The sequence below is a fragment of the Aulonocara stuartgranti genome, assembly GCF_965226115.1.
Source record: "Aulonocara stuartgranti genome assembly, chromosome: 20".
Taxonomy (NCBI): domain Eukaryota; kingdom Metazoa; phylum Chordata; class Actinopteri; order Cichliformes; family Cichlidae; genus Aulonocara; species Aulonocara stuartgranti.
The window spans coordinates 20,919,150-20,942,389 of NC_138956.1; the positions used below are offsets into that span (position 1 = coordinate 20,919,150).

The 23,240-nt window shown below is 39.5% G+C and overlaps 1 protein-coding gene across 1 annotated transcript; it reads right to left on the minus strand.

The window, feature by feature from the left end:
- Nucleotides 1-4,641: 4,641 nt before the first annotated feature.
- sypb (synaptophysin b) lies at nucleotides 4,642-21,499 on the minus strand. Its single transcript, XM_082518270.1, has 7 exons — nucleotides 21,416-21,499; nucleotides 20,072-20,137; nucleotides 12,519-12,643; nucleotides 11,794-11,992; nucleotides 11,496-11,687; nucleotides 11,089-11,401; nucleotides 4,642-6,826 (listed from the first exon to the last, which is right to left on the minus strand). Exons 1-6 carry the CDS (start codon nucleotides 21,431-21,433, stop codon nucleotides 11,120-11,122), a joined length of 882 nt encoding a protein of 293 aa, XP_082374396.1. The 5' UTR covers nucleotides 21,434-21,499; the 3' UTR covers nucleotides 4,642-6,826; nucleotides 11,089-11,119.
- Nucleotides 21,500-23,240: the final 1,741 nt, after the last annotated feature.

Here is a 23,240-nt window from a genome sequence, read left to right on the forward strand (position 1 = left end):
TTTGCTTTATTACATACTTTCCCCGTCTCCCTTAATAAGTGAAAACAAGAAGGCTGACAGGAAGCTAAACAAAAGACTAGAGCTTCAGTCCAACTTTGTTCTTTTCATTGTTTTCCTTGCATCATATTCGCTGACATATGCATAATTTGTGACTTTGAGCACACGCAGAGCAAAAAAAGAAAAAAAAGTGCGACATGCCAGCTTGCACGTGAACAGGGGCGTTTCCAGGTTTTTGGAGCAACGATGAGCACGAGGCATGAGGAGTGCAGGGTATTTGATCAGAAATAAACCCAATGTAGAAAACGGGTGTGCAAAACATTTTCAGCCGTGTGTGGAGTCTTGATGCTGTGGAAGCCCGTTTCCGCCACTAAAAAAAAAAGGATCCATAACTCAAAATTTCGAGTTATTTTCTCAAAATTCCGAGTTACTTTCTCGAAATTTCAACATATTAACTCGAAATTTCTATTTATTAACTCAAAATTTTGAGAAAAGTAACTCGAAATTTCGAGTTAGCGCTGCCAATCAGTAATCTACGTGAATGACGTCATTTCCTCGTTACCCGGAAGCTGAAGCCCTCAGCTACAAATGCTACAGCTAAGCAACCGGTATTACATCCAGTCGTGGATGCACACATTGCTGAGTGTTTTCAGCCTTGCTTCACAAATGATGAAATCCCTGTGTTATTAGCTGAATCAAATGGTGTTACTATCAGCAAGCGCCAATTTGTTTGTTTGTTTTTTGGGTTTGCAGCCTTTTTTTTTCTTTTTTTTTTAAACTTTATCACATTTTAGACATACAGTCAAGTAAAACAGGGATCACATAAAAGATGACATTGTGGTAGTACAATGAAGAACAGAAAGAGTGACAAGGACAGTGAGACAAAAGTGAGTACAAAAAATAAAATAAATTAAGGGGAACATAAATAAACAAAAGTTTGCAAGAGCCAAAATCAAGTTAGCAGTTTCAATCGGTTATAGATGTTAACAGTCTTGAGAGCCTTAGTGATTTTTGATGAGGAGATTGTCCTTATATATTGTGCAAGTTCCATTTTTAATACAAGAACTTCAGGCTTTCTGCCGAGGACTTTGCTTTTGTGTATATGAAATTTTGCCAAAAATAAAACCAAATTTATAAAGAAGAAAGCATCATTGTCCTTGTCTTTAAAATTATAATAGCCAAAGATAACATCCTTATAGTATAGTCGAAGATTAGGGAGAACAAAGTCAGCAATAAACTTGTGGAAATCCTTCCAGAATTTACACGTAAATTTACATGACCAAAACAGATGAGAAACTGTTTCAGGTTGCTCTTGACAGAAAGTACAATTTACATTTATTTCAGCCATAAATTTGGACAAATATTGTTTGGTAGGGTAAAACCTATGAATCAACTTAAAGGAAATCTCTTTAATTTTGTTTGTCAAGAAAAACCTTTGTAAAGTCCAAACTTTTTTCCATTCAATATCTGTTACAAAATTGGCCCAATAAAATATGGCTGATGGAACAGAGACCATTGCATCCTGAAAGAGAGATCTTATTTTGGTATTTATAGACTTATGAGAGGAAAAGCAAACATTGCCAAGAGAAGAATGTAACACATCCGGGGGAGTGACCTGTAGTGGAGCACTGTGGGAGCATCTGTGTAACATGGACAGACCAGATGGGATGGCATCGAACACTATTGAGAATTCTTTAGGCGTTATCGGTACATTGTATCTCCTGAGGAACTCAGAGTAATTATAAAAGAGTCCATCTTCTCTATATAACTGACTAACCAAGATTATTCCATTATTAAACCAGTTATTTTAAAAAAGAGTTTTATTTTTATAAATAATATTGCAGTTATTCCAAATAAAACAGTTTTGTGGAGAGAAATTGTGTTTGTAAATCAGGGCCCATGCCAAAAGAATTTGTTGATGAAAGTGAGAAAGTTTCAGTGGTATTTTTGGAATACTGTAATTGCAGAGCAGTAGGAAGTTAAGGCCGCCTAAATTAGAGAACACATGATGTGAGATAAAGTTCCAGATAGAAGTGGGATTTTTTAAATACTTTTTAATCCAGTTTATTTTAAAGGTGTTGTTAAGAGCACCGAAATCAATAAAATTTTTACCTCCTTTATCATATGAATTTAAAGCTACTGATTTACGCAAGTAGTGAGTTTTATTTTTCCATAAAAAATTATATAATAATTTGTTAATTGACTTACAGGTTGTATTATCAACATGTAGTGACTGGGCAGCATAGGTTAGACGGGAGATACCTTCAGCCTTCGATAGCAGAACTCTACCCTTCAATGACAGGTCTCGCTGTAGCCAATGATTAAAGATTTTTTGGGATTTATCTATAATAGGAATGAAGTTTGTGGAGCATCTGGATTGCTCATTTTTTATTATTTGAATTCCAAGGTATTTTACAGAGCTTCTTACAGGTATTCCATGAATTGAAGTTGCTAAACAACTTTTAACTGGTAAAAGTTCACATTTATGCAGGTTGAGTGAAAGTCCGGAGGCTTTAGAGAATGGCTGTATATTGTTAATGACCACTGAAACTTGCGAGGCGTCTCTGAGGAAGAGAGCTGTATCGTCTGGCAGCTGACTTATGAGTATTTCTCTGTTAGCAATGACCAGGCCTTTTAAAGAACTGAGTTCAATGTGCGAATTAAGGAGTTGCACAGAAAGAAGGAATAAATATACGGATAGGGGGCAACCCTGCCTCACTCCACGCTTTAGAGAGAATCTTGGGGAAGTACCAGTGGCAAGCTTTATGGAGCTGTTACTATTGGAATACAGTGTCCGAACGGCATTACAGAAGGACTGACCAAACCCAAATTTATTTAAAGCAGTAAAAATAAACTCATGCTCTAAGGAGTTGAACGCCTTGTAGAAATCTAGCAAGCGCCAATTTGTTGGGATCCGTTTTTGAATGCGCGTTCCTCTGCGCCATATGCTTCCGGGTAACAAGAAAGCGACCTCATTCACGTATATTTTGGATTGGCAGAGCTAACTCGAAATTTTGAGAAAAGTAACTCGAAATTTTGAGTTATATTTCTCGAAATTTCGAGTTATGGATACTAGCTGTTTTGTTTTTATTTAGTGGCGGAAACGGGCTTCCATATGATGCAGATGGTATTATGAGAAATGGGAAAACTTGTTTTGTGGTTAGTGGAAAGTGGAAAGTAGTGATCCATTAGGAAATAAAGGAGCAACAAAAAGGAAGTATTTAAGTTGCACCTGGAGATGATTTTTATTACTGTGCAACATTATCAAAATATATAGTGTGTGGCATAAAGTACAATATTTGCATTCAGAGTATGTTGCACTATTAAAAAGCAACAAAATAGAGTAAAATTAAACACTTCAGTAAAACACTCCACTCCAAGTTACTTCCACCACTACAATACCTGTCCATGTTCTTATCCAGTGGGCAGTGGGAATTTAAGTCATTTGTTGAGGGGTGTCACTGTGAGTCGATCATACTCCCACCCCAAATCGAACTCTTTGGACATTACCTAGATGATTATACGTCCCCTTCTTTCTTTATGAATACACCAGATAAAGAAAAGAAGTGTCGAACTGTTTACTTTCAGTATTAATGTAGGATGTTGTCTCAAATTATGATATGGGGGCAAAAGGGATGAAAATGCTATTTTGGACATTTCTTTTACTTATCTGAAAAGTTGCAAACAACGTTAGCTCTTAAAGGTAAAGAAAAGTTTTTGTCTGTTGAATTCCAGCACTGCTCACTTTTTCTGTCATCCTGAATATTTTGAAAAGTATACCTAAATTAGCTTTAATTTTCAAAGGTAACCATGACATAAAAAGCCCTCAAATGCTTAAAATGCTTGCTAGCTTTCTCACAGAAAGTTTATCTTCTGTACATTTCAGCTGGAATATAAAAATATGCTTTCCAGCACTCACAAACACTGTATAGCCTCTATACTTTCAACACCCTAAAATATTTCACAAGCTAATGATATCTTTGAAGACTGCATAAGGCATGAGTCGTTTTAAACGGAAAGGAAGAAGTTTAACATTTTTTTTTGTTATGACCACAGGCAAGCTGATAAGATCTGTGCGCCAATGCAAGATGCTTTTATCTCTGTGTGTGCAGAGGTTACCGTAAACAAGGGGAGTGTTACTTTGAGTTTTAACGTGTAATTGTATTCCTTTATGCTTTTATCATGTAGTTAAAAAAATGCTGTGTTTTGTACAAAATTCAAAAGATTACCTGTAGTTTACACTTACATCATCGCCAAACAATAAAAGGAAATAAAAAAAAAATGAACTTAAAGATCAGTTTTCACTTCTGTCATTTGTACACTGCATTTTGTATTATACTCCTGGTATTCAGACTTCAGCCTTTCTAATTTGTGCAAGTTTCCAGGTTAGTATGACTGTGCTTAATGTAGGCCTATTTCAAGAAACATATGCCATCTATAGAGCCATCTACCTGAGCATGATTAGCATTTTAGAAGCCATATGAAACTGTACAGGCGTTAAAATAGATCAAGCTTTCTCTGTTTGTCCATCTTGAAACTTCAGAACATTTTCAGTGGCATGTCACTTTTTATGTTCTCATGTAAATTATATTAACAATTTGAAAGCACACAAACCACATATGAACAGAAAAACACCTTTTAACCTTCAACAGAATAATTTCAATTTTATTTCATTTCGTTTCACATGGATCCCATATAATAAGAATACAGCAGAATTCTGGAGCGTCTCGGTTATTTTGTTTTTTCTCTGACTTATCATTATCATAAATACTAATAGGAATACATCATACACAATAAACACAGCACTATCCAAAGGCTTAGAGAGTATCACAAGACATCATTCACCACTAACAACAGAGTATATTTCATTTCAGCATATTTATAAGAGCTACAGTGAAAGAGAAAGAAAGAGGGAAACAACCGAGGTGGGAGACTAGAGGAGGAGATAAAGCAAGGTGCTTCTACACTGCCTGAATCAAAGAACCCTGAATTTATATATTTATCTATGTATTTGTGTTCACTTTTTTTCAAAAAACAAAACAAAAAAACATCTGGATGAATACGAGGCTGTACAATGGACCAGTATACTGAAGATGAACAATTTATTGTGACGAAGCTGGTGGAAGCAAAACTACCAATCGAGACGCATCTCCTACCAATTCCTAATGTTGTAAACCTCAACATCTGGCAATAAACCCATTCTGATTCTGATTCTGATACCATTCGGCAAAGACGATCTAGAATGTCCAGTCGGAGGACTGGCAATCAAAAAGTGTGTTGATATCTGGAAATAAATAATTATTGCAACACTTACTTTGTGCTTTGAGTAGAATATAGCAGAGCTGCTGTTCAGTTTGTGTCGTGTGCAGTAACCTCTACGATGGATTGAACGTACCACGACATTTACTGTGTAGCCTAATGCTTTCCTGCAGCCGTGAGCCTCAGCCTCTGGAATATGTTTAAGGATGCTTTGAGATATAGGAAGTAGGATGCATGCAGTAAACTGGTTCGCCACCAGAAAGAGAAGAGCTTAAGAACGACTGAAGATGCAGACGGATTATATATGAAGACATATTGTTTAAAATGCTTCATAATATTACATGGTTATTCCATGGCATGAGCGAGGTCTTTAAAATTTTATACACTTTATTCTCATTTCTCTACAGTTAATGTTAATGTATGTATGCCACTGATTACAGTGTGATAGAAACACCATTTAAAAAACTATATAACTCTGTCTTACAACTTTCAGGACCACATAAAAGGCGAATGAAAACAGGATGTGGTTCATTGACAAAATGAGTTTGATGCCCTTACATAAAACCAACGAATAAACACACACACGTTGCTAAGGCAGCTGCTCACTGCCACAATTGCCATTTTCTTCTCCCTATGCACTTTTTATTTTAGATGTCAGGATTTAAAATATTCAGAGCGTCACAAGAATTCATCCTCTCTTGACGGTGACATTTGATGGGAAAAATATATTTTAATGGACATAAAGTTGAAGCAACTCACTGTTACCACTGCTGTTCACATCTCACTACGTCTCACTTTCTTAGCTCATTTCATATATATGTGTGTATTTGCTTTCAATATTTACCATCACATCAACCCTAATTCTTAAATCTTGCCTATAATGCTGATCAAATACATTAGAAAAAAAGTCATAATGCGAACATAAAAAAATGCCCAGATTCTGAGATGAGAAAATAAGAAGATGATGTTGGTATTAATAGTTCATGGAAACTTAAGGGCAAAGGCTAAACTATGTGAGCTCCTAAACAGAACCAAAGTAAATGCAATTGAATAACTCTGTGCTCAACATTTGTTGTATAACAACTAATATGGAGTGCACAATTATTCAACTGTGTACATATAATCATATATATCAGTATGTTGATATTTACACAGCACAGACAAATACATTCTCCCAAGTTAAATGTTACTACAATGTGTTTTTTTTTTCTTTTTCCGTAAATGTCTTTTCCATTACAAGATTTCTCATAAATGTTCATCAACGAATGTTTTGGTATTTGTATTCAAGTTTTTCTCGTATAACCAAACAGACAATCCTCTGTTGTCTTCTACAGTAAATACATCACGAGAATAAACATCATGTTACAGCAAAGATCCATTTTCCCTCTTTTTTTTCCTTCCCACCCCGACCCACAGTGATGATCTCCTCCCCCAGCCCCACTGGTGTCTCCCCTCCAGGCCTCCCTCCCTCCGCCTGTCAACTCACAGATACACAAACAGACAAACAGAGGAGTGTGGAAATGAAAGTGGTGGTCGATGGAGAGCCACACTCCAAAATCACAAGGTCAACCTGGGCAAAGGAGACAAGCAAAGACGAGAGGGAAAGAAAATGTTAAATAAACAGCAAACACATCATTGGATAAATTACACATACATACAACTAACTCAACAAATCATGGCTTTTTAAACGCTTACAATGATACTATTTATTCACAGTAACACCAAGAAATGACAGTATGATGTGATGTATATTTCACTATAGGATAAGGAGCTGGGCAATTACTCAAATTGAAATCATGTTTTTTTGCTTCTATGAATAAATAAACCAAGATCGTCTTTATGAACTCACTGTGCATCTTTCTATTTTGTAGTGATGCTGTGTGGCAGCCTTCCAGTTCAATTCCAGGAGGAGACACAAATCCCTTTGGGGTTGTGTCAAGAAGAGCATCTGGTATATATTGTTAGTGGGATTATAACAAAAAAAAAAACAATTTGGAACAACAGTAACAGTAACTCAGGCACAAAGTGGTAGGCCACGTAAAATCACAAAGTGGGCTCAATGGCTGCTGAGGCGCATATTGTGAAGAGGTCGCTAACTTTCTGCAGAGCTACAGACCTCCAAACTTCATGTAACCATCAGAACAGTGTATAGAGAGCTTCATGGAATCAGTTTCCCTGGCTGAGCAGCTGCATCCAAGCCTTACATCACCGAGTGCAATGCAAAACATCGGATGTAGCCATGTAAAAAATGCTGCCACTAGACTCTAGAGCAGTGGAGACGTGTTGTCTGCGGTGACTTCTCACGCTTCTCTGTGGGGTAATCAAATGGACGCGTCTGGGTTTGGTGGTTGCCAGGAGAATGCTACTTGTCTGACTGCACAAGTGCACAAAGCAAGGTCCATAAAGACATGGATGATCGGGTTTGGTGTGAAAGAACTTGACTGGCCTGCACAGAGTCCTAATCTCGGCCTCATAAAACACCTTTGGGATGAATTAGAGCAGAGAATGCGAGCCAGGCCTTCTCATTCGACGTAGTGTCTGACATCACAAATGTATTTCTAGAAAAATGATCAAAACTTCCCATAAACACACTCCTAAACCTCGTGGAAAGCTTTCCCAGAAGAATTGAAGCTGTTATAGCTACACAGCGTGGGCCACCATCATAGTAAACCATATGGATTAAGAGTGGGAAGCCACTCAAGTTCATATGTGTGTGAATGCAGTAGCTGTTGTTTTTACGCCTCCACTTTCCTTTACCTTTGCCTCTCTGTAAAAGTCTAAATCCATCCTCTGCAAGGTTGTGGCACTTTTTTCTTTTTACTTCACATGTATCTGTTATTTAATTAATTTTTTTCAGCTGAATTATAATTAATTCAAATAAATTAGGGCAGAACGGTGGCACGGTAGTTAGCACTGTTGCCGCACAGCAAGAAGGTCCTGAGTTCAATTCCATCATTTCTGTGTGGAGGTTGCATGTATTCCCCCATGTTTAATCAATTAACCTATCCCCCACTAACAGTCCAAAGACATGCAGTTAGTGGGGATAGGTTAATTGATTAATCTAAATTGCCTATGGGAATGAATACATGTATGTGAGAGTGAATGTTCGTCTGTGTCTCTATGTGTTAGCCTGGCGACCTGTCCAGGGTGTACCCCGCCTCTCGCCCTATGACAGCTGGGATAGGCTCCAGCACCCCCCGTGGCCCTGAAAAGGATAAGTGGATGCGAATGGATGGATAAAAGAAATCAGCTGGCAGAGTAGTGTCCTGTGTTCTTCCTGTGCTTTTGTGGGTTCCCTCTGGGTACTCTGGCGTCTTAACATACACGAGGAATGCATAGATAGGTGAAAGGTAGTTAAGAAAATGAATGTGTGGTTAAAGGAAATTCACTTTCTGTGCTAAACTGGTGACATGTCCTGTGGACTCTACCTCTAATGTTATGAAGTAGTTAAGAAAATGAATGGATGGATATTGACTTAATGAAAAATATAGTATGATTGATATGAAACAATACTTTGCTCTTTTGATCTAAGTATAGCATTCGGTTTGCAAATCAAAGAGCCAGAAAATCTGTCTAAAATATATTGAGGTTACATCCTTTTTAACTGTGGAGTAACTTTCTCTATTTGCTGAAATTTGATTGGTCAATAGCAAAAGTGACATTCTTGTTTACCTGCTGAACTTGCTGCTCAAATTTAAGCAAATTATTTTGCGATTGTTTGAGTACATTGATGAGTATATTTTTGGGACTTTAAAACATTTTTGACCAAACAGGGAAAACAAATCATTGAAGAAGATGAGCCAAAGTGCAGGTTTTAAATCCAAGAATACAAGGCAATGGCTTCTGAGTACTCTAAACCACGTTTCTAAGTGCTCTGTGTGGCAGACATTTCACATCTTTTAATACTAAGTGCAGTTTTAGCTGTCAGTGTAGTCTACAGCCTTGGAGCAAAAAGCTCTCTCACCATAGTTATAAGACCTCTGGAGGGTAGTGGAACTCAAAGGCCAAAGAGAGCTGGTAAATGTATGTACTGTAGCTGGCTCAAAAGCTCCTTTGCAAGTCAGATGTTTGTACACAATTGGTCCTTATCGAATGACTAGATCTTTCTCCTGCAACCTTCACTACTGAACATTAACAATAATGCTGTTTCAGTAAATGTCGAAAGATACCGACTGAATCTGGCATACTCTTAATTATAAAGCCTTGACCTTCATCCTCCAGATTTTACCTTGGAGTCACAATAGGCCTGATCTCTTTGAAGCCTGTGAGAACATTAGTTGTGGATGTTTTTGTTTTCTCCTTTCAAAATGGAGTTGAGAGGGTAAGAATACTTCTGTTTGTGCTGTAGCTAACTAACTATTTAATTAACAATGAAAGTTCAAACTTTTCTTTTTATCACCTGCTGCATAAGATATCGAGCAGATGACGAAAATACAAAAAAGAGGACATCTTCAAACTTCACCTTTCTCAGGTTATTAGGCTATTACAAGTGGATACATTGTAAACAGATACATATAAACTGACTACAGACTTACTTGTTGTTTCTAGAGTATTTAAAAGTAAAATGGGAGACAGAGCCTTCAACTTTCAGGCCCCTCCTCTGTGGAACCAGCTTTCAGTTTGGATTCGGGAGATGGACACTGTCTCTACTTTTAAGATTAGGCTTAAAACTTTCCTTTGAGCTAAAGCATATAGTTAGGGCTGGATCAGGTGATCCTGAATCCTCCCTTAGTTATGCTGCAATAGGTGTAGCCTGCTGGGGGACTCCCATGATGCATGGAGTATTTCTTCCTTAGTCATTTTTCTCACTCTCTACATGTTTATACACCTTTCTGCATTGAATCATATGTGTTATTAATCTCTGTCTCTCCTCCACAGCATGTCTTTTGTCCTGTCTTACTTCTCTTGGCCCACCCGGTAGTGGCAGATGGCCGCCCCTCCCTGAGCCTGGTTCTGCCAGAGGTTTCTTCCTGTTAAAAGGGAGTTTTTTCTTCCAACTGTCGCCCATGAATTTGCTCATTATTGTAGGGTCTGTTGTTGTGATTTGGTGCTGCGTAAATAAAACTGAATTTAATTAAATTGTTTTATTTTACTTTAGTTATTAATAAGCCAGCATAACTTTTTATTTTAAGCACTTTTATGTTTTCCAAAAAATAAGTGTGATCTATAAAAGATGGATTTATGGATTTATTCACTGTGATGCCACCCATAGATTTGTAGATTCTTGTTTTGAAATCTTGCCTCAAGCAGTTTGACTGCCACCATCTTGCACCCCCCCCCCCCCCCTCCCAGAGAGACTGAGTACATTGGGCACTCACAGTAAGCCCACACCCTAAAGCACACCCTGATTTACTTTCTGTTTTACTCAAACTATGACAGTCATTTACAAAATAAACATTGTGTTGTAAGACTTGAAAACCATAAATATACCAGGATGTGTGTTTTTCTGAGGTCATAGATGAAGGAAGTGTTGGATCATTCTCTCATAACGTTTGTTTTGTAACCATTAGAGAAAATACAAGTTTAAGGTCGCTCTCTGAAGCAGTTGCATGCTGGATTTCAGAAAATCTTAACATTACTGATGAAATCTAATGCGCTCCAGGAAACTTCTCCATGTCATTTTCATAGTACTTGTCATTTTAGCCAAGAGGCAATGTGAAAAAAGACTCAAAAAGTGGACCATAGAAAGCATTTGTGCATTCAACCCTTTATTTGTGCTTAAAATATAATATCACATTGAATAATGGATATCTATGTCATTCTAACAACACGAGTAGAAAAAAAATGTGAGTAGAAAAACTGGACAGATTTTCTACTCATATTTGCACTCACCATTCTGCAGCTGTAGTGTTTCAGGACAGGCTCACATCTGATTAGAGTAAGAGGTAGGCTGCTGGTCATAGCCCTGGTTATAACCTCCATCCTCATTGTAGCCTCCCTGCTGGCCGTAATCGGGCTGGTAACCTCCCTGGGAGCCGGCATAGGGGTCCTGCTGTCCGTAGCCTTCCTGGGCATAGGAATCTGGGGCGGGCTGCTTCTCCTGTGATGGGACATACGTTCCAGCAAAAGCGGCCTTCCAACCGGTCTCTTTGAAGACAAACCAGAGGTTTCCAATCCACAGGATAAGGTTGATGAAACCAAAAGCCTGTGGAGGAAAAAAGAGACAAACGTTTGTTCTTATCGTTATTCTAGTATCATCTCTTTACATTGTGTCGCTAACAGAAGCATTTTAAGCCTACCACAGAGGTGTTGAGGCCGGAGACCTTGGGGTCATGGATCTCACGGCACTTATTTTCTCGTTCTTCACAGGCTTGGATGAGAGTGATGACCCGCTCTGGATCAGTGGCTGTTTTCACATCTGAGAGGCCTTTAGCCCAAGCACAAGAAGATACCAGCCACATGAAGGCAAATACCGCCGTCACAACAAAATCCTGGAAATCAGCAACACAAGGTTATTGTTTTTTCCTATCATTAATTGAGAAGTATTACATTTAAGACAAGATGTACTTTTTATGTGCTTCAAGGTAACAAACTCACAATCTGGGCCCCTTTATTGTTTTCACGGTACTTCTCTAAGATGAAACAGTATACAGCGAGCGCTGCCATAGAGTAGAGGAAGGAAAAGACACCAATGGTGACGAAGAACTCGGCTGAAGAGGAGTAGTCCCCGACCAGGAACAGACGCTCCTTGTCTCCTCCCTTACAAGTGGGTGCATCAAAGTAAACCTGATGGAGCCTGGGGGCAGGAACACAAAAAAGGGATAGACACAGATGAGAAGGTGTAAGAGCTGCAAAAATACAGCAGATGATTCTAAAGTTGTAAATCTGAAACATGCTGTAGCTGAATTTTAATTTATTCAAAACTGGGTGAATTGAATTCTCAGAGACTTTTATGCAACCAGAGGAGTCTTCTCCTGCTGGCCATTACACAGAAGGCAGATTTAAGGGACTTCCACATTAGGTTTATTTTTCAAAAGCAGAAACTGCATACTTTTCTTTATGTACAGTTTATTACTGCAACAAGCAGAATTTGTTCAGTTAGCTAGAGCTTCTAAAATAGTAAACTTCTCTGAGCTTCTTTGCTACAGAACAACAAGCATATCTAAAATAAAAATAAGTCTTTCGTGACAAAAATTGCCCCCCCAAAAGGACATATTTATTTATTTATGAATGCTGTTAAACTTAATCTAATGTAGAAGGCTGTCAAACTGTAAGTTCAATTAAATGTTAAAAGTTCAGTTATGTGATGATATAATCCATACCTGAATGGATATTCAAACTCTACTTCTACGCCTAGATCACTTTCCGAGCGGTTGCTGCACTCCACACTCATCTTGAACATGCCAGAGTAACTTCCACATGTCGAGAAAGCGAAGATTGCAAAGATCTGTGGGAGAAGGAGCAGGAATACGCCAAATTACTTGATTTGTATCCAGAAGGTAAGAGTTACACTAAAAAGGAACAAACATTGTTTGAATTCTGGCTTCCCCACAAAGTATAAAATACATATTAGAGGATAAAGTTGGACAACCATGTTTGTTTCTTTGAGAATGTGGACTTCTTTATGTTACATATGAGGAGCAGAATTTTTTGTGTTAGGAGTTTTCTTGTTGTTTATTTGTTTACTTGTTTGCATGATTACAATGAATGAATAAAAATAAATACATGCATGCCTTAATAAAATATGTACTGAATTTAAAACCCCATCCATGTGATCATTGACACATTCTAGACAACCATGACTATGCTTCCCAACCTTTGCAGTTTCAAGCAGACTTATCAAGATCAACCAATCAGAGCGAGGTGCTAATAAATTCCCACAGAGTGCAAATAAATACAGCATTATCAGCAGGTTACAGAGCACTGACTGCACCTGTTGCCCACGGTACATTTAAATTGGTTTTGTACTGTTGTTTATGTGTGTGCATGTGTGATTGTGCATTCGTTTACAGGGTGCCTCATTATTACTGTAGGTGCACTTAGCTCAGTCTTATTTTTCACCTCTTACCTGCAGTCACATAAACAGCACAGACAAATATGAGTGGAGATAAACTTGCAGCCTCTCGCTCTTCACACACACACAAACAGCAGATTAGACAAGTCGGACTATTTTTACCACACCCTCCCTACTCTGCAGACCAGAGCCGATTGGATAGAATATCCAGCTATTAATCTGACGGAGGTGCTCCACCATCTGTTACCAAATACTCAGCTTCCAGCTACTGTACAGTCAGTCACAACACATGCATACATACACACACTGGCACACCCCCACACGTGAGTGCATATGCACACACACCAGCTCACGTCACTTCCTCTAGCCTCATAGTATGACCTACGTGCAGAAGGCATAAACACACTAAACTAATTACAGTAATCTTTCAGCTAATGTGAGTACGGAGGCTCGTTTGTTGGATTTGCACAGAGTGAGTGACTAAATTGAGCCCTATTGTTTTAATTTTGTTCTTCCCTGTTCCTTTAGGGCTGTGTTTAAGTTTAAAGTGTCCTCTGCCAAAGCCCAAAGGCTTATTAACAGGTTTTAATAATCGATGCAAATGACTGTAGATGTGAAAGAGGCGGCATTATGTGTGAAAGGAGAGACAAGAGCACTCGTAAGCAACACAGTCATCTCTCTTTCTCTCTCTCTATTAAATTTAAAGCAAAGAAAAAAAAAAACCATTTGCCATCTGCAGTGTAGCTCTGGTGCAAAAATCCAGTTGGAGCTTTGGAAATTGACCAGATCTAACCCAGAATGTTTGAGAGATCTAAATGCACCCTAAAAGTGAGAAAATCTGTCCATCCGTGTTATGTTCTTCATGGGCAAGCAATTAATCCTTAACACTGAGCAAATCACCATTTATATCAATAATAAATAGGGGTGTTATATTTGTTTAAACTCCAAACCAACAGCATAACAGAATCAAATGCTGAAGTAACTGTGCAATTAATCAATATCTACAACCTGGGCAGTAACTGCAGTGTAAGCACAATCCTTAACACAGCCTGCAGTGTTATGCTATAAATGTGTACCACCCATGCTGTTACTATTAACTGTTCATTATTTTCAAAACAATTAGAGGTTAAAATTTCTTGAGTGAGCTCAGTATGGAGACTATTTGGTGCCTCAGCTGTGTGTTGTTCTTACAGATCAAATGAAAACACACCTTTAAACATAAAATATGTAACGAGCCCGATTTTGATGTGGTGCAACATGATGATGTAGCTAAATATTAATACAGTATATTAACATATGCAAGAATTCATAGTTTGTTTGTTTTTTACAGAGTCCTTAAAAACAACAAAGCATAGCAGATTATTAAAGTCAGGAAGGTGCTCATACAGTACTCATGATAAGAGTCTTAGGTGCTTTTTATTTCTTTCTTGGCAACAGAGCAGAGACTAATATTTATTTAGGTAACAGCTTGATATTGATAGCACAATGAGATGTTTCCAGGTGGATCCTGAAAAATACTTTTTGAAGTATCAGCAATGGGTAATACCACTTTTTAAATGCTCTGCTTCCATACAGTCAGCATAAAGTGTTATGTGTTAGTTGATGCCTTAAATTCGCCTGTTGCTAATGTTGCTTTGATCACCAAGATCTTTCAAAACAGCCAGTGCAGACGTGCTGTCGGACAGTTTTTATGTAAATTTTGGCATGCCTGTTATCAGATCATCACTGGTTTTGCACGGACTGGATTTGAGAGTACGCTGATCAAAAGTGAATTGCTGGGTTATGGGCCTAATGTTTGAAACCCCTGTTGTAGTGCTATATGCTATATGTTTCTCACATGATGGCGAACAACTTATGAATTTTGATCTGATAACAGATCTTGATGATCAAAGCATCGTTACACACACAGGTGAAGGTAAGGCCAGAAAATCGCCTATGAGACAGCTAACAGTTGGGAGTGAAAAATACATATTCTCCAACTGGTTGGCGAGTGGTTCCCACAAATTGCTAGCAGTTGCTAGCTGAAATAAGTTATAAAGAGGTTTAATGGTGCTCCACCAGTTACTTGATCCTTAGCAGATTGCCACTGTTGCGTGTAGTGTGCAAAGGTTGTGCCTCATTACCGCAGCCAGCCTGCTGACCCTTCAAAAAGTCTACCTTAGTTTGAAGCCAAATGTTATCCATTTCTGGTTTATGTTGCCCTTCTAACAGTTTCACTACTGCTTGAAGAGTAGCTGGTGAGTGTTTGCAGACAAGTTGGTTAACTCCATGCAAACCCAGGCGACCACTGTAATCTGCAAGCAACCAAAGGAACTGCATAAATTACCATCAACCTCTTATTAAGTGTTAGTTGATGCCTTACGTTCTCCTGTGTATGTAGTGATGCTTACATAGATATACATACACAGGTGGAGGAATACACATTTTTAACAGGGGTGTCACTGACTGGTCTATAGGCCTGTGTGGCTGGGCTTTAGTAATCGATTTCACAGACATTGATGTTAACCAAACCACTCAGCAACTGGTTGGGGATTACACATTATTCTCTTACATTCTGTGGTTGCCAGATCATCACTGTCTCTAGGCCTATGACTATGGCCTTTTTCACGTGATCCTTCACTGTCCAGCCTATGTCACATGGTTAGTCTATTATGATTTTATTAAAGTTTAAAGTTAGGGATGTGGCTGCTTTGAGATACCTGGGCCTGTACTTGTCTGCCTCAGCTCGGTTAATTCCAGTTATTGAACTGGAGCTGCTGTTTATGCCTTATGGACACACATTAAACCCTTCCATATAACTGGTCTTCTTTCCACAATGACAGGAGTCGTCCCCTGCTGGCCATTAGAAATAATGCAGATTGCATTCCCATCAATATATATAAAGCAAAGTACCAGCACTGAAGGAAAAGTCAGGGGATAGTCAGTTTCTTGTCTCCCAGGACTGTAAACTTTTTGTGGAAACATTCCTGTGATCATTTTAGAGCTTGGATAAAAATCTGTGGTCAGCAAATAGAATCTAAATGGAAGGCGCCTTTGGACAATTAAGCACTGCACTTTTATGGTGATAAATGAGTAGAGGGAGGCGTTGTGGAGAGGAAGGAGCGGGACAGCCAGACTGAGTAAAGAGATGGTGGCACACTGAGTGCTAGGTGCCATGGTAACACTGCTGGCAGCATCACACAGCGAGGAGGCAGAGGCTGGTTTCTACCCCTCCTGGTATGCTGAATGGTTGTCAGCAGAAGATATACAATTCTTCACACTCAGACACAAATGATCTGCTGTTCTCACACTCCCTGTCTGACTTAGTTTGCCTCCATCTCCGAAATTATTGATCCAGACATGGATAGAAGTAGCAATTGTAAATAACAGAGCATGTAGATGTTGTAGTTTTGGGACTATCCTAGTTCTAACGAAAGCAAAGGCATCTTTAACGTGTCAAAACTTGTCATTTAGTATGCAATCTATAAACTGACCCATATATGTGTAGAAAAAATACACACCAAAAGCAAAATAAACACAAGCTGTCTAAGCCTCCACCAGAGGCCCTGGAGTAATAACCACCAAGAGTGTCTGCACACCAACCCCCCCCCCCCCCCCCCCCCCCCCCCGCCCCGAGCTACAACAAAATCAACAGCCTTTATTACACATTAGAGACCATGCCAAAGTGAAAAAGGCTGTTACTTCATGTTCTCACAGCCTTTATAAGCCTGCTGAGAATGAGTCAGAGCAGAAATCTGAATACAGATTAAATTCAACATCGCAGTGGCTTCATGTAGCAGCTGAGAACAGTTCCTGGGGTTCAGCTCTACATCAGCTGTATTCTGGAACTCAATGTCTTCTAACATCCATCAAATCTAGGCTGTGTCAGCACTATTCCCCAGAGACAGGGAGAGAGAGAGGATGGGGTGAGGTGGGCAAATCCACATTAGTCACACATACAGTATGCTGTTTTAATGTCACTCATGCAACAAGAATAGTGCTCACTTGCTTCTGCATGACCACAAATCCTCAACCCATATACAGGACTGTCCATTTCTAACTACTCTCATCTCTCCAGTTCAAAAATGGGAATACTGATATGTACACAGCTGGTAAACTGCTGCTATTTCATTGATGCATGAACTGTGCTCTATAAAAGCACAAAAAAATGTTTCGTTCGGCTATACAAATATACATCTTCCTGATTTCTGTTTCCAGCAAAACCTCCACTAGAATCTGGAAAAATACTTCTCATGGGTGGATCCTCTATCCCCTCTCCTAAAAAACACGGTGTTACTGGTTAGGCATGCCCATATTAATCCACAAAGAGGAGTAGATCCAAGAGCTCCTCCTCTAGCCCTGACGCTGAGGCACGCAGGCCCACTGACAGATTATTCATGGGCCTTGGCCTCCTGAGCGGGCTACTGATTGGTGGTTGGCTCGCACTGACCCAGGGAGGCAGTGATGAGGTGCTGGCACACTCACACAGCTCCAGGGAAGGACTTCAGAGTCATGCAGCACACTCACGGCTTTGACTATTCTCGAGCATATCTGCAGAGCCCATTACAATGTGGAACTCTTTCAGCACTGCTCTGGCACACGCGTTCTCATCTGGGTTGTTTTAGCTGTGCTCTCAGGCTGAGGAGCAGAGGACAGGCCAGGGATTACTGCACCCATCCAAGGAGGGGCACGCCCTGCACCCTCCCAAAAATGCATTCTGACATTTCATTATGTAGGAGGAATTGAAACATTAGAGCTACATAACCTTTGGGTCATTTGTGAGCTAAGTCCTATTTTTAGATGTGCTGTTGTGATATTTTTAATCATTAAATGTTCCCTAACATTAATTTATTGATTTTCTTCCTTTGCATTTTTTGTTGTTGTTGCAGGAATTGGTGTGGTAAGGATAATGGAAAGTGGTGTGTGTGTGTGTGTGTGTGTGTGTGTGTGTGTGTGTGTGTGTGTGTGTGTGTGTGTGTGAGAGAGAGAGAGAGAGAGAGAGAGAGAGAGAGTGTGTGCAATGCAATCTTCCACTTCTAATCAGTATATTGCAACATAATTCAGTGAATTGTGGCTAACAGTAGCAAGATTTACTCCTTAAGGCAGGTAGTTACTGCCCTAAGTGATGATGAAAACAGCTCGACCTACAGAGATACATCAACTTAATAAAAATAATTAAAAACCATCAGTTACTACATTATAACTGTGGCAATAAATAATATTACTTGGTCATTTCAGCTGTAAAAGTGGCATCTGCAATCACTGCTAACTGATTGGTCAAGTTATTGACCAAAACAAAACAAACCCTAAATGAAACAAATATACAAGTGAAGTAAGTTTTCAGTTCAGGATATTCATAAATGCAATGATGAATAGGTGCTATGACTATCAGCAACCCAAGGTTTAATTATTGCTTCTAGATACCTTAATATATGTCAAAAGGAAAAGCATGCTTTTTTAAATGACTATAGTAATTATTGTATTATTATTATATTACAAACATGTCAATCTGATTATTATTGCAGAGAATATTTTAGTCACTTTCGAGATCGCAGTCTGCTACAATTATGACAGCAAACCAGATGCGGCCACGGTCAGTTAGTAGCATAACCATAAGTAGTGCCTCTGTTTCCGTCACTGAAATGCCCCCCAGCTGTGGACACAAAGGAAAACAGAAAGAAAGCGAAAAATGCAATGTAGCTGCACCACTCTCCACCCTGCAGCCTCTTCACTATGCTGCTGATGATGATGGAGGACAAACACTGTGAAAAACAACACATAACGAGAGAATGTCTGTGACTGTGTGAGCTAAAAACATTTCCAGTTAAGAGGGAAACTGTTGCCATGATGCAACATTTTCTGCCTAAAAGCTGACTTGAAGGGTTGAGCACCTGATGGAACTACAAAGAAAATCTAAAAAGATGTCTGGCTATTTGTGAGTACAACACAGCGTGTGAGGTGTCCCATATTCCACCAGCATAAACAAATAAAGGCAAATCCTTGCAATCCTCGGGTTTTCTCCCTGCATCGATGAATTAATGAATGAGTAGCTTGGTTGGAACAGGCTGCACATAAAAAATGGGTACTAAATTGCACTAGCATGAGGGCACATCCTCTGAGATGGATTTAACAAATTGTCATTATATTCCTCAGTGAATTGACACAGTGTTACTACAGAGTGATGTAATACCTGCTGGTATCTCCCACTCAGGGCTGCTGGGGCAAGTATTACCATAACCATAAAGAAACATGAGACTCCACAGTTTCAATTTGGAGTCTCAATGCATTACTTAATCATGTGCAATTCAGTAATTAAGAGGCCTTAGGATAAGTTTTAGGAGAAATCATTTAAAAAAAAGTCAGACCTCCATGTAGGCCTTGGTTTTGTTGCAGTCTTCCACTCCTAATCAGTATATTGCCAAACAATTCACTGAATTATGGCTAACAGTAGCAAGAGGTACTCAGTAATGCAGATAGTTAATGCCTAAATGACCATGAAAACAGTTCAACTTACAGAGATGTATCAATTGAACTCCTTTTGGTGATTTCAGTCATTAAAGTGGCTTGGTTCATGTTTCAGGAACAATAATAAAAGAAAATACAATTAAAAAAACGTCTGACCTCTGAGTCTTTTCCCCAAGACTCGACATGCATAGCCATCATAATGTACCATGCAGCTTTATGGCCTCTGTGTGACAGAAGGTCACAAATATGGCATCAAGGGACATGCAGGCATTATGTATCACACAAAACCATAGAAAAGCTTCAGGATTTCTTCTTTTGTAATATGATTTTATTACAATTTGTATTAAAATATTCCCTCGTTGGTGCTGTATATCATGATCACTGCCACCAATAAATGTGTAACAACAGAAAACTTACCCATTGTAGAGCTTTTATAAATCCCAGAGGTTGTTTGATTATCGTGAACTGCCCTTGGGCCACCAGCTGTCAAGACAAAAACAGCAGAAAGAAGCACTTAATTTTAAAAACATCACGTTTTGGACTTTACTCTAGTTTTATGAACTCTGTGCCTCTCAGTCGAGCAGGCACGATGAGGCTGATTAAAAACACAAACCTCATTACTTCAGTCTCATTGCCCACAAGCCTGGCCTGCTCCTGGCACCTGCAGGTGTTTGTTATACTACGGCAACAATCTGGCAGTGAATACAGTGAGTCACCTGCCAGAGCTCACATCTTTGTGGACTTATGAGGTGATGTAGTGTAGTAATTTGTAGTATAGACTTCAAAGGCTGTGGTGTATCTGTATGTGTAAGAATGAGGCACAGAGCTGCTCCTGCAGCTTTACAATTACACAAAGCTGATTAGCGGTCTGCCGCTCGGCTCCCGTGCTGCACACTCCTCAGCAATTCTTTGACTTATTTATGAGGAAATCCCGTTTTTTAATTGACGATCGAAGCAAAAGAGGGGCTGGCGTGCAGGTGAATGCGACAAAGCAAAGAAGGCGGTGTGTCCCCGTGTGCATCAATAAATGGCCGCACCGGAATAAGCAGCAGTGATGATTTTCTCACAGGCTGCGGGGCCACTTTTATCCTCATTGTTTCTGCACAAAGCCAAACATCCATATTAAGCAGATGACGCAGGTACTGACAAAATTCCTGCTCAGAGGAGCCTGACAGCCTGATATCCGCTCGTCTCCCCGGGAAGACTTGATGGCTTTGACACAAACCATTCAGCAGTCTGAGAGATGAGCTGTTCGGGACCAGCGAAAGAGAGATGCAGGAGCCTGTGCTCCTCTTTGGCCTACTGCGGTTATACGAATACAGCGAGGGCCTTGGAAATTAATCAGGTTGTCGTTTGTTATCGTGGCAACAGCGGGCTAATTGAGACGTGGGCAAACTAAATCAATTAGGTGAATCCCCTGAGATAATAGGTATCATCGTCTCCTTCCGTAGCTAAATGTCATTGCTGCAGAAATCTCTGGAAACTCAGCGGGCCACTTTAAAACACACACTGCAGCATCAGCTGTGGAGAAATCTCTCATTGGATTGGACCCTTTCGTGTCCCTATAAAACTGCATTTTAAAGATTAATTCCCAAATTCACATTTCGAGTCCAAGGACTCCAAAACGCATTCGATGTCTACATTTAGAATAAAATATCGCCATTAAAACGGGCGACAAAATGAAACGAGTATTAATAAATGAAACAATCGTTACCACACGAAACAATAATGAAATAGATGATTTCCCCATCAAAGCCTTACCTGGTTTACAACATCCATCTTGGCCGCTTACTCGCTGATAAGAGGATCAGAGGGGCGGGGGGAGGGAGGCGTCTCATCCGGAACAGCCCAGGGGAGGAAGACGCCCAGAAGGAAGAGCTGGAATGCGTCACGAGCTGGACGAGCGTCATGACGTCAAAATAATTACGAGGATGTGGAGTAGCGACGAGCCGGGCACTCTATCCAATCGCGTCGTTGCTTTTATTCCGAGGGAGCAGAAACTACCCCGGGGGTGATGATGGAGAGAGGAGCGCATGGAGACTGTTCACGCTTTAGTGGAAGGAGTGGTTTAGAGGAGAACATCAAAAGGTCAATGAAGGTTTGTGAACAGATGCTAGTCATTAACAGTCAGCACGATCACCTGACATTATCAAAACAGCTGTTTGCTTGTTTTTTAATGTATATTTTCCCTTTAGAAGTCCCCGTAGCCAAAACCTGCGAGGGAAGTTGGGGAAAGTTCACCGAGAGTTCTGGAAGATGAAGATGGAATCATAAATAGAGTGCTAGTGAGGCCAGGTGGGTTTGGCTCCTTGTTTTCACCAGAAATGTCTCTGAGCATTTTATTGCCAAACATCGGGAGCTGCAACTGTAGTTGCTGCTCCTGTATAATGATAATGACCTATCGTCGTTATGCAAAGTAACTGTGAAATAACCGAAATGAGATGCAAAATATTAAGATCAATATGACATCCAAAAAAGCCTTTAATCACAAAAGCAGACAAACAGTGCCTTCACAAAGTCACTGCAATTTTTGTGAAAAAAAGCAAACGTTTCCCTGTTGTCTAAAACTATGCATTAAAATGCACACTGAAAAAGTAAACGTTAGGACATGTAGAGGGTTGGCGTGACAGAAGAAGAGGCTCGAGACAGGATGAGATGGAGATGAATGATCCGATTTGCGACCCCTAAAGGGAACAGATAGAGAAAGAGAAAGCTCAAAAGCAAAAGTCTGTAGGTGCTTATAATTCACACTTGTTTAAAAATATTTTTGGTCACATTCACATCAAACGGTGAAGTAAACAGCACACGGAAAATCCATTTTCACATCTTTATGTTTGAATGACTAGATGGGAAGAGGAAGTGTATGAAAGTGCTGCAAATGCAAATTCAAACCCCTTCTTTTTATTAAAAAAATGTGATGTACTGCTGGCATGTCCAAGTTGTACTTACTTCCCACCATGTGACACCTGGGGTAGATTAAAGAGGGCCTTATTCTCTGACATATATAGTATAATACTATAACTGTGGATGCTATAACTGTGGATGCTCATATTAAAAATGTTAAGCATAGAAACGAGTAATCCCTGCTACATATCCTCCTTAGACAGCTTTCTTCTTTGTATGGTGTTAATGAGAGGAGATGTCATTAATCCAGTCATCTGGCCACCTGCTATTAAAATCTAGTAATAGGGAGGGGCGTCCAATCAGAAGAAATGTTTCAAGGGAGGAGGAGTGGAGCTAAATTCCTTGTTTTAGTCAGTAAATTAACTGAAGGGGATGCATGAAGTATAAGATATATGTAGAAGAGTTTGAACGACGAGTTATGCAAAGCTACTTCGGTACAGTCCAGAAATAAAAACTGAAATTTGGAAATGCAGAAGGTAGCTTTCCTTAAAGGGTACATCATACAGGGTTTTAATGTTGCTGTGCAGAGATAATCCAACCTCTTTGTCTTGAAAGTCTTTAAGAAAGCTGTTATGTGACAAGAAACCACTTCTCCAATTGTTTGCATCAGAATGGCATGTTTAAAGATTTTAAGCCAGCCCTAAAGCTCTGGTCAGACAACCTTCTCATAGTGTTAGATGAT

Excerpts from the sequence above, each read along its gene's own strand:
- sypb (XM_082518270.1), bottom strand. Across the intron at positions 11,993-12,518 it reads GAGTTTGAATATCCATTCAG|GCTCCATCAGGTTTACTTTG; the intron begins GTATGGATTATA and ends TCCTGCCCCCAG. Across the intron at positions 11,688-11,793 it reads ACAATAAAGGGGCCCAGATT|GATTTTGTTGTGACGGCGGT; the intron begins GTGAGTTTGTTA and ends GCTGATTTCCAG.